This window comes from Setaria viridis, chromosome 7 (assembly GCF_005286985.2).
Source record: "Setaria viridis chromosome 7, Setaria_viridis_v4.0, whole genome shotgun sequence".
Classification (NCBI taxonomy): Eukaryota; Viridiplantae; Streptophyta; class Magnoliopsida; order Poales; family Poaceae; genus Setaria; species Setaria viridis.
In genome coordinates, this window is record NC_048269.2 from 31,450,265 (window position 1) to 31,466,896 (window position 16,632).

At 48.2% G+C, this 16,632-nt stretch overlaps 2 protein-coding genes across 2 annotated transcripts; both read right to left on the minus strand.

Annotated features, from left to right (window-relative positions):
* Positions 1 to 661: 661 nt before the first annotated feature.
* LOC117862421 (uncharacterized) lies at positions 662 to 7,588 on the minus strand. The gene is made up of 7 exons (XM_034745890.2): positions 5,895 to 7,588; positions 2,953 to 5,795; positions 2,180 to 2,863; positions 1,491 to 1,948; positions 1,311 to 1,409; positions 1,078 to 1,224; positions 662 to 978 (listed from the first exon to the last, which is right to left on the minus strand). Exons 2-7 carry the CDS (start codon positions 3,032 to 3,034, stop codon positions 832 to 834), a joined length of 1,617 nt encoding a protein of 538 aa, XP_034601781.1. The 5' UTR covers positions 3,035 to 5,795; positions 5,895 to 7,588; the 3' UTR covers positions 662 to 831.
* Positions 7,589 to 13,938: 6,350 nt separating this feature from the next.
* LOC117863862 (E3 ubiquitin-protein ligase ATL41) lies at positions 13,939 to 14,998 on the minus strand. Its single transcript, XM_034747733.2, has one exon. The coding sequence runs from the start codon at positions 14,724 to 14,726 to the stop codon at positions 14,205 to 14,207; it is 522 nt and encodes a 173-aa protein (XP_034603624.1). The 5' UTR covers positions 14,727 to 14,998; the 3' UTR covers positions 13,939 to 14,204.
* Between the last annotated feature and the right edge of the window lie 1,634 nt (positions 14,999 to 16,632).

Sequence of the window (16,632 nt, forward strand, 5' to 3'; positions counted from 1 at the left end):
TATCCTTTTTCTTGCTGCTCCGGCTCGTGTTGTGTTGGGTTGCTTACCACCTTCTTTGATGGTGTTTTGTAACTCTGCGCTACGAGGATTCTCTCGTAGTTGCGTCGCTGTAATTCTCTTCCTCTTAATGAAAAACGTGCTGAGGCACGGTCTAAAAAACAGTTGTGCTCAAATCGTTGTACGTAAAGCATTACCTTTGTCCTAAACGACTTAAGACATAGTTCTGCATCTAAACGTGCTGAAGAAAATGTGTTTGCTACCTGCCTGTCTTGTGGCCGTCAGGTCTACTTTCAGGTGAAAAGAAGTGTTTTCCGATACAAAAAGTTTGCGATTAACATGCGTAGATTCTTCTCAGCTGTAGTTACTATCGAGCAAGATGCAGATGCTAACATTAGACCCAACCATCTGGATCAGGAGGGTGGTGCATCCATCGGCAGCAAATAAAACTGGCCATCCAGCATGGGACGATTCGAATTCGAGGCAACCAACTTACGAGATCGCACGTCTTGTCACTGATTTGAACAACGAACCATCCATGGAGCAGAGGCCAAGCTGCCAAGAGAACAACCTCTTAACGGCCGCGCCCTCCAGCAGAACAAACCCCTCAGAATCTCCAGGAACGATACAGGGATGTGAATCTCTGAACAATGCAACGCAGCCATGGATAAACAACTAGCTTGAGGATTAAGATTTACATCTGGGCACAATGTCGAGTTCAAATCCGGCTCACAAATAATTCCGTTTAGGGACCATTTATTTACACAGACAAAGTGGATCAGTGAATAGATACAGTTGGGCCTGAGCTAGGATAAATGGCGCAAAAGGGACGTTTCATTCAGTCCCTCCGCTGTCATCAGCCGCAGAAGCTTTGCAGATTGGGCAGATGTTCTTCACCTGCAGCCACTTCTTGATGCAGTCGGCGTGATAGTCATGACCGCATTTCAGCTTCCCCATGGAGTCCTTGAATTCGTATTCCTCCTGCAATGTCCGCCAGTTAAGGATCATCGAAATTACTGATGCCAGCGATTTGTAGATGTACTGTGAACTCTGTTATTCTACATGGGTATAAAATCTTACCAGGCAAATTACGCATCTTTCGTTCTCCTTAGCATCCTGGGCAAGAGCAGAGCTGCAGCAGGATAACTCCATCACACAGCTTGAAATTTTTTCGTCAGCCAAACCAGTGTTGACATTGCCTATTCGTTCTTCCAGAGCCAGCAGTTCCTGCATATGACAACATAGAAAGTTACATTCCTGACAGGACATTTTCATGCTGGTTTGCGATAACATATATCTAGATTCTTCCTAACCTCGTAACTCATGTCATCAATGTCCAATCTCATGTCCCAGTGAGGATCAGAATCTTCTCTTGATTCATGGATAACTAACTGGTCCAGCATCATAAACCGCTACACAGAGTGCAACTAAATTAGTTACGTGCTCCAAATTGATGTCATTAGCATAATCATGAGAAAAGAATTAACATCTACCTCGGCTGCTGATCCTCTCAAATTATTTTCCTCGATGATCAACGGATGGAAAGCATGGTAGGAATCCCTCAGCCTTCTACTTCTAGCACTACCACTGGGGCCTAGAGCCACATGCCCCAGATGTCTCGAAGATGCAGCAACTTCAGCATGAAATGGAGGGGCACTTGATGTTGCTGCTGAGGTAGCAGGTGGGTAGCTAGTGACAGCAGGTGGGTAGCTAGGGATAGCAGGCTCATGAGAGACCGCAGCAGAGTTGGAGGAAGACCCAAATGCTGGGGCGGGATAAGAGCGGATGGTGTTACGAGGAACTGCCCTGGGGGCATATCCCCCATGCGAAAAGGGTATGCTATCAGAAGAACCGGGAAGTGTCGGAACAGGGGGGACATTTACGTTGGTCCTCTGTGGAGCAGGATAGTATGGCCTCTCTCTGAATGCCATGCTAGAGTTACCATCAGTCCCTGCAGAGCCACAATAAAGTTAGTGACTTCTTGGAGAACATAAAAAAAGTGGAGAAAATTGGTATTATATGCAATCCATTACTTCATTTTGAATAGTACTAGACCGAAATTAACTCAAAAACTATACTGCAATTAATGGTACAATATTATTGTTACTGTGTATAGCAAAAAGACCTGAATATAATATAAACTCACAAAACTAAAGTTAGTAGAGCAGGGAACAAAATTAACCTGGGGGAACAACTCTTGGAGGTACAGAAAAAGGAGCTCTATCATGAGGCGCTGCTGTACTTAGAGAAGGACCAATTGCATTAGCATGGCGTGGTGGTCCATGAGTGCTGCTTGATGAGCAAGCTGCAGCAGGACTGTATCCCAAATGAATAGAATTGTGATCATGTCGCCCTCTTACATTCCTCTGAGATCCTCCATGATTACCAAAGCAATGATCACTCCAATAGCTTGAACCCATATTTGGGGGTATTCGAGGAGGGCAGGGTTCAGGAACAGGAATAGGATTTGGAGGCATGTAGCGAGGGAACTGAGGATTGGATGAACTAGCAGCATAACAGCTCCCAACACTGGCTCCATCCATTGGATGAATAATTGGGTTTCTCCGCTTCTGTGCAACCCTTCTGTCATCCATATGGGAACTTGGAATGAAGCAATCCTCAGACCTATGTGGATAGCTCAAAGCAGGCGGGTGATGAGTATTATGTGGTGCATAGGTGCTACTGGAGCTTCCAGCATGAGGATAGCCAGCATAGGATGCAAGCATGGTTCCAGGGGCTTCAATCGGCTGGGTATGAGGTTGCCCAATGTGACTTGAGGATGGAAGCTCATTTGATCTTATTGTTGCACCCCCATAACTTGATGCATTTGCTGCATCACTTCTAGGGTGCATAAATAGCTTTGGACCTGAGGCAGCAGGGTATAATTAAATGAGTTCACGATAATTGAGATGTATAATAAGTAATAAGGTGGTATTATCGGTGAAGTCCATATACCAAAAGGCGGTGGTTCATTCTGAAACCGGTTCACCTGATCCATCCTGGGCATATGTGTGTTGTTATGATGATGTCCCGCCATAGCACATGAACAGCAGGATTAGATTTCCTTTAACCTGGAAAATTACATAGATACAGTATTAGTGTTCCAGTGAAATAAATTGCAGGGGGCATATGATGATGTAGCTGCTAATAAAAAAGAAAATAAATTATACATATAATTACAAATGCTTAAGCTCATGGAATAGATTAAGGATAATTCAAACCTTAGAACCGCAAGATGTGATATTAGTCACACATTTTAGATGTCAAAAGCCCAATGGAAACCCGACATTAGCCCTCAATACAAGTAGCAGAAATGTTTTCCTAGAGCTTTAGGAATGGCAATATCTGAGCCTGGTAGGTAATGATAGGCCATATGAATAGTTGAAATTTCTACCTTTTAATACAACAAAATAATCTATTAACTTTTAGATTACCAAGTTCTGCAACTGATTTGTTGGATACTTATGTTATGCTAATAATGTATATGTAAGTTGAAGAGAAACTCTGTGTATCATCTGAAGTCTACCTAAAATATTATACTTCAGCTAAAGCCACACTTAAATTTCATCTTTTGTAAAAGTTTATTTGCATTCAAATAATGGAAGAAAAAAGAAACTAAAAGGCCAATCAGAAATGTAGCAACATAAATTTAGTGAAATAATTGACTAGTAACTGTTGCTATTATGGTTGTTCATGATTATTTTATAAACAAAAGTATGGTTGTTTGAAGATAACAAAGAGATGAATTGATACCTCACTATTTCAAAGTTAGACAGGTTTTAGACAAAATAGTTATAAGGAGCATATCAAGACTGCAACCATTTTATCTCCAAACGATAGAACAAACACTAGATAAACAGCTATATGATTTATTGATATTAGGGTCAAATTACAGATGATATTGCAATGGTTCAGTATGAACTACGAAAATCCTAATACCTAACCTATAAAGATACTAGCCTTGCAACATTTTTAAGCAAAGCAGTACAAACATACATCAGGACTCTGACCAAGTGAAAGGACCAATCTTAAATGGCAAAACCCTACTGAAAGCATCTGTACCAGTGGTAATACAGCTAGGCAAAGAAGTAAAAAAAATGTACAACTAAATTATATGGCAGCACTTCTCAAACAATACAGTTCATATTACATTCTATTAAGGATAAAAATCCAGTCAGATCTTCGATCTTTACATGCCATGAAAAAGGCCCATCAGAATGAGCTAAGTCACAGGGAGAGAAATTAATAAATTATACAACTCTAAAATGAGAAGGAAAATGGATATGTAAGGCAGAAAGTTATAGTGCTAGCTATCAGCTCCAGAAGCCCCAGTATTCATGAAGACAGGTAGACATTGCATTAGCATGTCAGGTGCACAAATGCCATGTAAATAAATGCCAGATGCACAAGATTGCTAAGGTTCCGCCTTGATATTGTGGTGCCTTTTTGTTCTGCTTAGAATAAATGCACCTTGTTTCCAACACCATCAATTGACCTATTTCAACTAGCCTCCTTTTCCTTTCAATGACATTGAATGGCTATCTGCAAATGGTGTTCTCCCAGTGATCAAAATAAACTGGTACTTCATGGGCCCAGCTACCCTTGCACCAGCCCGTTCTACGTGATAAGCTGTTTTTTTTTTACTTGGAAAGGATCTTCAGATCAACTAATTTGATATGAAACACAACCGTTTAAGGTTCTTTTCCAAAATTTACACCAATCTATCCGTAAGTCGATCACCCAAATCAGGACTAGTGGGTGATCATGCTGCTCTGGCCAATACTTCCACGAATCACGATATCCCTCTCCAGCTCTCGCATAAGTTAACAGTGTGCCATGCGACTACGCTTCTCGTCTTTATACTTGAGCAATGTATTTCACCATACAAACCACCAATGGGCTAAAGAGGCGGTAGGTGCTAAGAGTGGCACTGGTCCACCTTTTCCAGTCCTCAGAATGATGTTTAGTTAGCAGCAATGGGTCTTCAAAAAATCACATTAGAGGGCCTCTCTTCTGCAGTTAAAAAGCTGTTACAATCTCGTAAGAGAAGTCACCATCTCTCACCCTAAGGGTAACACAAGTCCAACAGCGATGTTGAACATATGCTCTTACTGCGGACAAAACATTGGTCCTCAGAAGGCCTAGACCAACTGGATCTCATTTGCCGCATCAGTATCCATCACTTAACACTGCAACACACTAATCAAGCAGCCCAAAATTTTGCCCATTTGTTTGACATTTAATGAGAGCTTGAAATCAAGATGTCAAACAAGAAAAGAAACTCCATTTTTAGTGCAGCGTTCAACTAGTACCTGCAATGTCATTAGTAGCACAATTCAAATTATCGAAGTAATAATACACTACAAATACCTGAACTGATAGCTAGATGATTCTCCAAAAGAAGCACACTTTCCTTGTTTCAAGTTTTTTTTTGGAATAACCTTGGTTCAAGATTTATTTGGACCATGGAAGAGAAACAAACTGGAGGAGCTAGAGAGAAGGAAATGCTCACATCAGGCATGGACTCCAGGGGAGAGAAAATCTCACCAGGACTTGATACCTTATTCACCAGCACAAATATGTAGCTGCAATATTCTGAAACTATTCACTAACCTGAGTACCTCACCATCATATTTATCGTTGAAACGGAAGTTCCTCCCAATCTAAAGCCCGCATATGCCCCCAAATTGAAGTCAAAACAAATAACAGAATCAATATGTCCCCAAAGATTGAACTCCAACTCTAATAAGCCTCTCTGCTTTCAAGGTGGACTATTGTGGAGGCCAGATCTCACTAACCTGCATTCCCATAAGACAGAACGGTTTTTGTGCCATTTCTGACAAATAGAATATTCAATATTGTAGACATATGGTCTTATAAATACCAATAAAGAATACCTGAAGATGCGGAAGACATGTTGGTGCTAGTAACTTCGAATTTCATGCATTACCATCAAAGCAAAGGACAAACAGTGTTGTACCTTTAACAGATTCAACACTTCCACTTCTAAAGAAAAACTGAATGTAGAACTTATATGTTCTTTGCCTGATGGAACTTATAGAGTCCCAACATGGATTGAACCATCAAAGGGTGTCTTCAATAATTTAATGGCTGTAGAAGAGTCACAGGAAGAAGGTACATTTGAAGTCTGAGACATAGCGCGAGTCATACATATGATTTTTATCTTGTGATCCAATATATGTTAAGAGGTGCATGAACTATATTCCTAGTGGATAGCTTCTAAAATCTAAATTATGAGTATTCATGTTGTTTACAAGGAACTGTGACAAAAAATATCAACATAATCATAAATCCTCACATCACAGATAGATAAGTGGAGATACATGACGTTCAGATTGAGAGTAAATATATTTGCTGGCTTCTGTTACCAAAGATGCGTTGCTAATAAACAGAAAGGGAGATGCAGAAAAGAATTTCCAAACTATTAACTCTAGAGGTCAAAAGCACCGCCCATGAATGTGCTTCAAGGTGGATTGAAAGTAAGTCTCAAACACTTTCACTGGTATGTCAAATATGTGTGTGGAGTCCCTAAACTAATAGTAAGTAAAACTGGGACAGGGAAACCGATTCCTTAAACAGTTAGACGCCAACTAGCCATCCATACAGTCAGAGAGCTTCAGTTGGAAAGGAAGATCCAGGTATAAGCTGAACCATAGTGACATATTGTTGCAAGTGGAGAATGGCCATTCACAGATGGGGTAAAAGAAGCAATGGGTTAAAACAGATTGATAACATGTAGATAGCTGAGACATAGTGATGCAAGTACCATCTGACACTAAGGATTGTTTGATTGATATCAACTAAACATGACCATAAGACAAAACAAGCTTCGAAACTGAGATCAGCAGGATCAGGAGCATTCCCCATTTGCAGAGAATGTGTTTCCACGTAAACAACATGACCTTAATAGCTCAGTCTAATCAAAGACCAACCATACCAAGTCATATTCACGACCTATCTGCAGAAGCTGAAGTTAGCAATGGATTTGGGATTGTATCAATTCACTGAAGAGGTACAAGGGGCGCATCGCTGGGATTTGAATTATTCCATAAAAAAGCCGGTGGGATTAGATGATGGAGAGGAAGCAAACAGCTCTGCAGACCGATCACTGAGCAATCAACTGTGATTGCAGCACGCCTTTTTTCGGGAACCATTGCAGGCAGAGGAAACGGGAGTCAGGACTGCAATTTTTTTATAAAAAAAAATGAGGTGAAGAGACCACCGTGAATTAGGAGATTCGGGGCACTTGCAGACCCCAGCAACCACCACGCTTCCCCGCGCAGAATCGTTGCACCATGCCGCTCAAATCGCACTAATCCAGGTAATTAAGACGGCGCCGAACGATCAGCGACCCAAATCCCCCATTACGATTACTTTGACCGCGACGCAGCAGCGAAAGAACACCAAACCTCGCGCACCGATCCTCCGATTCCTCCCAAATCCACGAGCATCAACCCACCAGCGAGGGTCACTGTGCCCCCCAAAAAAACCCCTGATCAAACCGCACAGTGCCCCCGACCAAATCGAATGCACACCAGTACCAGACGGACTAAGGGGGGATGAGGGGGCCGAATCGGAGGGGTATACCTTCGCGGACGGCCGATCGGCTGGTCGAATCGGCGCCTCCCTCCCCGGCGGGACGGAGGGGGGAGGGGGGGGGGGGGGGGCGCTCCCCGCACCGCCTCCCTGGCCTTCTTCTCGCGAGCACGCAACCGCCCCTGTTTGCCTCTCCAGAGAGCGGAGGAATTGTTGCTGTGGCTTCTTCCAGGCAGAGGGATCAAAGCAGAGGATCTCGTTCCGGGGGAAAGGGGGTGGGGGAGGGAGGCGGGGCTATTTATAAGTCGGAGCGGGAGGTGGGAAAGGCGGCTGGGCCCGCCGATCTGTGGCACGTGGGTGCATTTTCGGTGGACTTTGGGCCCGGAGCGGCGGGCCCACGTGTCAGGATGGTACGGGTGGGGCCCGCGAGCTGGCTCGGGCACGGCTAGACCACCAGTGAGATGGGTCGTGTGTGGAAAGTGGAATCGTGCCGCAATGGACACGGCCAACGTGGCCTCGGCGGCGGTCCCGGTGAACGGATGACCACGGCGCGGCACGTTCTCTCGTGTCCTGGCTCGGTGGCTCTACTTCTTTCACGTTTTTCTCTGTCTTCAAGGTTTGACCCACTGCGTCGCTGCCATTGCACACGCATTGCATGCCGTGGTATATTTTTGCTATACATCCAAATCTTCTTCCATGTACAAGTACTAGATCAATTCAACAAAATTTGATGCTTCGGATCAAACGTGTAACTTCCCTCCAGAATGCATTTATAGTCATATAAACTTGTAGCGAAGAAAAAAAAAGTATGACTCTAAAGCAATAATTGATGTGCTTTGTGCAGTTTCAACAAGGAGGACATCCTCGTCCATCTCTTTCTTCTGTGTCCTCTCAGCCCATGGATCGTGGTGCTGGGCTGCTGGCGACCTCTTCGAATACTCTCTCGATTCACTAGCGGCAAAAACAAATTATGCTCTCCTCCAAAATTACTCAATGAATTTAGAGCAAAGCCAACAGATATGGTTTATTCTTAGGGTCCATTTTAGTACCCTTACCAGCGCTCGCGTGGCCTGGCTAAACAAGGCTCGTAACTTAGCCTCGTAACGTTTGGGTCCTCTGTTGGCTGCCTCGTTAACTAGGCTTTCGAGATTTTCCCTTGTTCCAGTGAGAGCTAATTTGGCTCGCCTCCATTGGCGAGGCTAGCCTTATCCAACGAAATCAGGTGAGGCAAGACAAGACAGTAATTGGATGAGTCTTCCACGGTGATACCTTTTCTTCTCGCATTTGTACTAATAATTTTATAATTAGATTCTGCATTTTTATAATTTGTATGAGATCCTAACATGTAATTCTCATAATCTGGAATCTTTGTATCTAACTTTATAGCTTATGTGGCCCCATTTTTCATCTTTCTAGATTTGAGATAAAGCTGATAATTTGGAATAGAGGGGGGCAGTTTTGTTAGCACGAGTTTTGTGGAAAAATTGTTTTGCCCTCCCTGTTTGACTGGGCAAAGAGAAACTGTGTTCAATTTTCTCAAGTCCCGTCTGCATTTCTTTCCTCCCCTGTTCCTCACCTTCATCGCCACTACACCTTCCATTCTCTTTTAATAGGTATATTTCCAAATCTGAAAATTCTTTTGATAATTTTATTTCAGTCCAACTATCCATCCACTTTGGTTGTCTCGGATATGATACGTGACTCTTCATTCTTTTAATCGAGATTGACTACATGGGTATCAAGAAGTTAGACCTTAATAAATCATTTGTTTATGAAGACTAGTTAATGGTCTGATTAAATGGATGATAAGGTTATTCCCAGTGGTAGTTTTATAGGAGTTTTATGCACATTAAATACATTGACACATAAGCTAATATGGTGACATGATAGAAAATTTAAGAGGAGAGAGAGGGAAGGAGTTTCATCAAGATGAAAGTCTGTATACACTGCTTCTAAGACTATGAAACCTGATGAAACTAGCATTGGGGCTAGAGAGTTTCATCTCATCTCATCACGTCCAATCATATGCCTTGCAATTAAATGATATGTCCACCCTATGAAACTGCGAAATGAAACTCTATGTTGGGAGACAATGTTTCATTCATCTACTTAAACTTTTTTTTTTATGACATGTCACGCTTGGAAACCACGAGATGAAACCCCCTATTGGGAATAGCCTAAGTAGGATGATAGGCAGAATTGTTTTCCTTGATCATTGTGCTAGAGCACACGTAAGAGCACACGTACCAAGATTCAAAGTTTACAATCTTTGACCAATAATTTAGCCAACATTATTTTTATTTTTTCCATGTAAATTTGATGTGGTTGGATTTATAATCAAACATACTCTCCAATGATCATAATTTTATAGCCATAAACAATATAATATAAGATAAATAAATGATCAAAATTTAGTTAAAAGATCGTGCTATATCATACCACATCTTATAAATACCGCATCTTATAAATATAAATGAAGGGAGTTCTGTCGGAAGAGAATGGAGGGAGGACAGAGCATGAGTGCAAGTGCAATCCGCAGCCTGAATAATAATGTCTCTGCCTCCCACAGCGGCAACACTCAACATCTGCAGTCCGCCAAGCTGAAACCGTTTTACGACAAGCCATTCCAAACGCTAAGAGTATATTCGGGTAAGCAGCCACTATTGCAACCTAGTAAATGCTCAAATCCAATTCCTGTTTTTTACATACTCATATTTAATTACTCAATTGTTTGTTGGAGTCGCCGCTAAACTGAGATTTATGGAAATTGATTTGAGGGTTAGTCTTAGTGCACGGTTTCGTCGCATGTTACTAAAATTGTGATGCCATCTTTTTAATGAAATAAAACTGTCACTTTTAGTGTACAATTTCATTGCACAGTTTCATAGACAACATGTAGCAATTAATTTTTGCATAGAGTTATGATCAATTGTGTCATGCGATGAAACTATAACATTCTCAGTGCAACTTTCATTGGATTTTATGGGACTATGTAACCGTGCCAGCTGGATTTCATGGGGAGGAAACTCCCTTCTTCTCTCTCCTCGTAATTAGATTGGCAAGTCAACAAAACTGCTGATGTGGCATAGGATTTAATGCCTACCTGACAAAACGAGTCTTCCCGCTGCTTGGCATTCCTCCGTAGCCTATTTGAGTCAAAGCCTTAAAAGAAATCTAGTACAGAGGTAATTAGCGCCTCAATTCTAGCATATAGAATCCTTAGGGCATGTACAACGGTGTCTTTTTCTCGTCTCTTCGCGAGGTTATTTTTCATGAAGCCCCCCGTCGAGCTGAGCGACGCGTGCCCCGTCGCCTCGAGAGGCGACGGGCATCTCCCATGCTCCGAGGCGGAACCGACGGCGGTGGCTCCGTTGTACGGCCTCGTCTTCGAGAGTCGACGGCACGCTCGGATCCCGCGCGGGAGGCGCACGGTGGCAGGAGATTTGGGCGCACGCGGGAGTTTTCCACACCCAATCCATCTTCCCCACCATATCTCCCAGCTCCCCCATTCCGCCCCCATCTCCAAACTCCCGCCCAATCCATCTTCCCCGCCATATCTCCCAGCTCCCTCATTCCGCCCCCATCTCCACCTCCGAACTCCATGGCGGCCGCAGCTAGGAAGAAGAAGGGGACCACACCATTGGCGTTGGATGCGGCGGCGGCGGCCCCAGCCCGTACCCTCGGTCGCGGTGGCTTCTCGGCGTCGACGTCTCTCTCTCTAGGTCGTGGCGGCGGCTCAGTGGTGACAGCCCGCTCTCTGGGACGTGGTGGCGGCTCGGCGGCAGCAGGCACCCGTCCAACCACCGGTGGTGTCGACAAGGGCGCGGCGACGGCGCCATCCTCCATTAATGGATCCAACGTTGGTGGCTTCCCCAGCATAGATGGATTTCCGTTCCCTCATTCACCGTCTCAAGCTTGGTTTGATGCGGCCGGCAACGATCCCTCTTCTCCTGGATCATGGTAATCACTCAAAACTCAGATCTGTGACTACAAGTTTGGTATGATTTATGCTAGCAACACAGAGTTGCCTATGGTTTAGTTGTTTTCTGCTGTTGAAATGGAGTCTTGGCAGTACTTGTGTTCATTTTTGGATTGTCACTGCAACTTACTGTTTGATTGATTAGTCATTTAATTTTTGTTTGCTAAATTAGTGCAAGAACAACCCTAATCATACCTTCGCAGAGGTACTTCGTAGAAATTCCACTATCAAAGCTCGACCAACACATAGGAAACTCAAGAAGGATCTAATCGAGCACATATGGCAACGCTATGGAAACAAAGGAAATTAGATAAAAGATGTTGCATCTATATGAAATATAATTATTATATTGATGGTTTTTAAAAATATTGTAATCATGTTGCTCTTATTTATCCTTGATACATTTTCTATAAAATAGCCACATGATGGTATACAAAAATTTATTTATAGTTGATCCTAACTGCATGCAAAGTATTAAACAGTTCAGAGACATACCCTTATATGTGAGTTGTATGACATGTCTATATACATGTCTGTATGATAAATTTGAGGCTCTCAGAGATGAACACTGGTTGTCATGCCCTTAATCCCAATTAATCGACGTGGACATGCCTTGCATTGCAGCACCAACCTTATATAACTCGATCATCATTAGTGAGAAGCAATCTATACATATTGATCCCTGCATTCCTTCCTTCTTCCACGCGCGGTCACCCTCCTCCGCTTGGTGCTCTCCTGGAGCTCACCGCCATGGGCTCACCCGCCGCCATCCCCGACGACCTCTCCACCTTCGGCAAGTCATCCCTGCGCCGCAACTGGACCTCCAGCCGCCACAAGTGCCGGATCACTCCGACAGCGACGACGTCGATCGCGCGGTGGCGGATCTCCTCGGCGCGGCGTTCGACGGCTACATCCCTCGCGCGAGGAGTAATTGGTCGCAAAACCTCCAACACATCCGCGAGCGTTTTGTTTGACGGATCGACCATCTGATGCTGCTCAATCTTTTCTTCTTCCCTGTGGTGGTGGGGTGATTTCGGATTGCAGAGTCGGCGATGAAGCTGGTTAAGGCGGGGAAGGGCGTGGACGAGGCGGTGGCGGCCGTCGGCGACCTGGGGAGCAAGCGTCACGGGCCGCTAAACCTGGGCGCGGCGGCGGGGAAGGTGGAGATGTGCAGGCTCCTGATCAAGGATTTCCAAGCCAACGTCGACGCGACTGACGTCGAAGGTAATAATTTGTTGGATCCGGCGCAATCCGTTGTGCGATCGATCGTCTAGTTCCGAGAGTTCGTTGGGTGTCTTGGTAGAGAGACTGGATTGGGTTCGTTGCGACTTGCAAGAAGCCACTGCCGTCAGCCCGTCATGGTTAGCGGGGATCGAGCGCCGGGGCCGGCGCTGGAGTTGAAGTTCGCTGGAGTAGGAGGGAAACGAGACGACTTTTTTTTTTTTCTGAGTAACGGAAACGAGACGACTTGAAGAGGCGATGAGCTGCTTTGACTTTTTGGGTGGAAACTGTGGAGGCCCAAGTTATAGGAGTAGGTGGTTAGCAGCCCAATGGCCCAGGCCCATTTCTGCTTCGATCCAGGAGGCACGACCAGCCCATGCTTCCACCTGTTGCCCAATATCTCATCACCACTGCGTTCCACTGCTCATCAGTGGCGGGCGGTTGCGGTGGCTGCAGCCAGCCGGTAGCCGGACGGCGGCAAGTTGGCGACGCGGCACCGCAAGATCGGAGCACACTTTTTGCATCTGATTTGCGAATTTCGAGCTGTAAGCTATAACTTCTAATGACTTGTGATTTTTTTTCATGGCATATTTGATGGGACTGTCTACCGCACGCTCAAGTGCTGGAACCTCTCCCCTGCACTCGATTTTTGTGTCCGTAGGATCCCGATGGCTCAGATCAATCCTTCTCTTTCCTCCTTGTCTCTTTAGCATCTCCCTCGTCCGCTCGCTGGAGGAGACCAGACGCTCGTCTCCTGCAGGCCGCCGGCTCGCCCCCACGCCGCACCGCCTGCCGCCGTCGGAGCCGCCCTCCACCACGGCCCCGCGCTAAACTCTTTCTTGGCATTGCCCCTATCTCCACCATCTTCTTCTTCTTCGAATCCGGTCGTGCTCCCCCGCCGCCGACGGCTCCCCTCCCGGCTTCGGCAGCGCAACGCCGCCTCCGTCGCCTCCCACCGACGCCGCCGACGCTAACCGCTTGAAGCTCCACACCCCCGCCGCCTCCACCTCCCAACCGGGGGTCCACCGCTGCCCGGCGGGCGGCGCCCTCGCCGCCGTCTCTCCCACCACCACCGACCGCTACCCTGCCGCTCGGAGCGCCCTCTAGGTCCGCCGGACAAAGGTAAGCCCCCTCCCCCAAACCCCCCAACCCTAAAAGCTCACCGGAGTTGAAAACGAAGGGGAAGAGAAGGGTTCGAAAAAATTCGAGTGTGGGAATATGGGATATAGATAAAACACTCGGGTGTGATATAGCAATTCCCTAGCTAATTAATTTTTATCGGGCGGTCTATTAAGTGGAGAATCCATGCCAACATCTTTGGCATGTGATGTTGTAGTACTAAACTCTATTTCTAGGCAGAGCTCCTGCCAATTTGCTTCAAAAAAACAATGAAAGGCAGATAAAGCATTTCAGCCATCCTTCTAAACATTTTTTTTACCATGCGTATATACTAGTCATCGGGTGCCACGGGCACGGTGGCAGCCAGAGCCGCCGCCGCCGCGACCGTCCGGCACACCGGGCACGTCGAGCTCACCCCGAGCCACGCGTCGATGCACTCAACGTGGAACATGTGGCTGCACGCCGGGAGCAGCCTCCCCAGCTCGCCGTCCTCCATCTCCCCCAGGCACACCGCGCACTGCCCGTCGTGCTCCGCCGCGGTGACGTTGGACGATTCCCACATGAACACCGGCAGCGCGCGCAGCGTCTTAGCGTCCAGCCCGGCGGCGCCCTGGCCGCACGCGCCGTGACCACCGGCGCGGACGACGACCTCCAGCTCGTAGTCGTCCGGCGGCGGGCGCCGCAGCACGAGCACGCGGGGGTTGCCCTCCGCGAGGGCGACGCGCCGCTGCAGGAGGCACCGCGCGTAGAGGTGGAGCGCGGCGACGAAGGCCACCGCCCCGGAGAGCGCGGCCACCGCGGCCAGCAGGACGTTGGCGTCGTAACGAGCAAGCGACGACGACGACGATGACATGGCCGGTGCAGGCGATGCAAATCTCCGACTTCAATCATGCACACATGATGATCAGTTGATCACACCAGCGAGCGAGGACTGAGAAGTATTAGCTATATACTTGCAGGAAGACGAGGACAAGAGGGAGTGTTCATGGATGCCGCATGGAATCGAGGGAAGTTTTGGCACGCTGCTGAAGTGTTGACGGCCGTGCCATCATTTGAGCAGGGTTTCTGGAGCAAGAAAACTGCCTGCCGTGTGTCCTCACATGGGCACAGGAGGAACATGGCAGTTCAGAGTTTTTTTTTTTTTTTGACATTCGACAGTTCAGAGTTTGGCAGGTCGTTGCACAAGTCTAATTAGAGTACAACCATGACAAGCCTTAGAGCAAGCAGCTCCCCTCACGTCGCCCCGCGTGGGCGATAGCGGGCAACTGCCACCGCCACCTTCCACTCCTCTCCCTCCTCCCTTCGCCGCGCCGCCGGCCGAGCCGTCCGTCGGAAGCCCGAGCGGCCGCAATGACGGCGGCGGCGGGGTGGCTCTTCCCCCCCTCTTCGGGTCCAGGCGGACACGGCCGCCTGGTCAATGGAGAGGATGGCCATGGCGGTGCCGGCGTGGGCGGTCGAATCCAGCACCGGCGGGTGCGGATTCGGTGGCCTTGAGGGTGGATCTGCCGATGACGGGGGCGACAGCCCGCCGACGAGGAGGAGGGCGATGACGATCGGGATGCCAAGGATGATGCCTCGCCGGTGGCGTTGGAGGGGAGCGGGCGGCAGAGCGAGATGGAAGGGCGGCGTGGGCGGCCGCAGGCGTCGCGGGGATGGGCTTGGTGGGGGCCGACGTGTTGGTGTGGTGGGCGGTGGTTCTGCCTCGTTGCCCGGTGGGGGGACCGACGAGCCCAAGCGGCGGCGGAGGTCAAGGCCGTGGTGGCCGGGGCCGACGGCGACAGCGTGGGGGGCAGCAACAACGTGGAGGTGAGGAGGCTCCGTGCGGGGGAAGGAGAGGACCGACCGGCGGCGGCATACGGACGGAGGTCGGCGTGTGGCTCCACGGCGTCAACGCGAAGGAGGTTGAGCGGCACGGCCCGCAGAGGCTGGCCCATGGAGCAGAGGGAGGTGGCGCCGAGTGGGGGAAGGAGAGGACCGGCCAGCGGCGGCGGACGGAGGGCGGCCGATCTAGTGCGTGGTTGCACGACGTCACCGTGATGGCGGCCAAGTAGGGTGCACGACAGGTCGGGGCATGGTAGCTCTTGTGCTTTCAACGGCGGCGGCGTGGTGTCGTAGCCGGGGTGGCCTGTGCAAGGTGTGTTAGCGACGCCATGGAGGCGCGGTAGGCACACCTGGCGCAGGGGCGCACTGGTGGCACCAAGGTGGTGCTGCAGGCGTCGTCGGGCCACCTCTCCTCGGTTGAGGAGTTTCGGAGGCGGCGACAGGAGAGGAAGGCGGCTGAGCACTGGTGGGTGCTCGCGCGGAGTGGAGGAGGCCGTGAGGAGTGGGGGTTCGGTGGACGCGGTGGTAAGCAAGCGGAGGCGAAGGTACGATGGCGTGGTGCGTGGAGGTGCGGCGGCGATGCTGCTCAGATGGGGTGATGTGACTGCAGTTCGGGAGTGCCGAGCCGTGAGCGTGCAACGAGGGGTTGGGATGCTTTGGGCGAAAGCCCTCACTGGTGTTTGCTGGTGGAGATGACGGCGGCGCCCTAAGGCGTCGTTCTTCCTATTGAGGGCGTCATGTCTGAGCTATAACCCTACTGCACGGGGTACTTTAGGTGAAAACCCTGTCCAGTCCATGGACAGCGACGGCGGCGCTATTGGCGTCATGTCCTCCTTGGAGGTCGTCTTTAGAGACCCATCTCGGTTGGTGGCATTGCTGGTCCATTGGTCATGGGCGGTAGCAGCTGGTGGTGGCATTTCTGCCACGTGGCAAGCTTG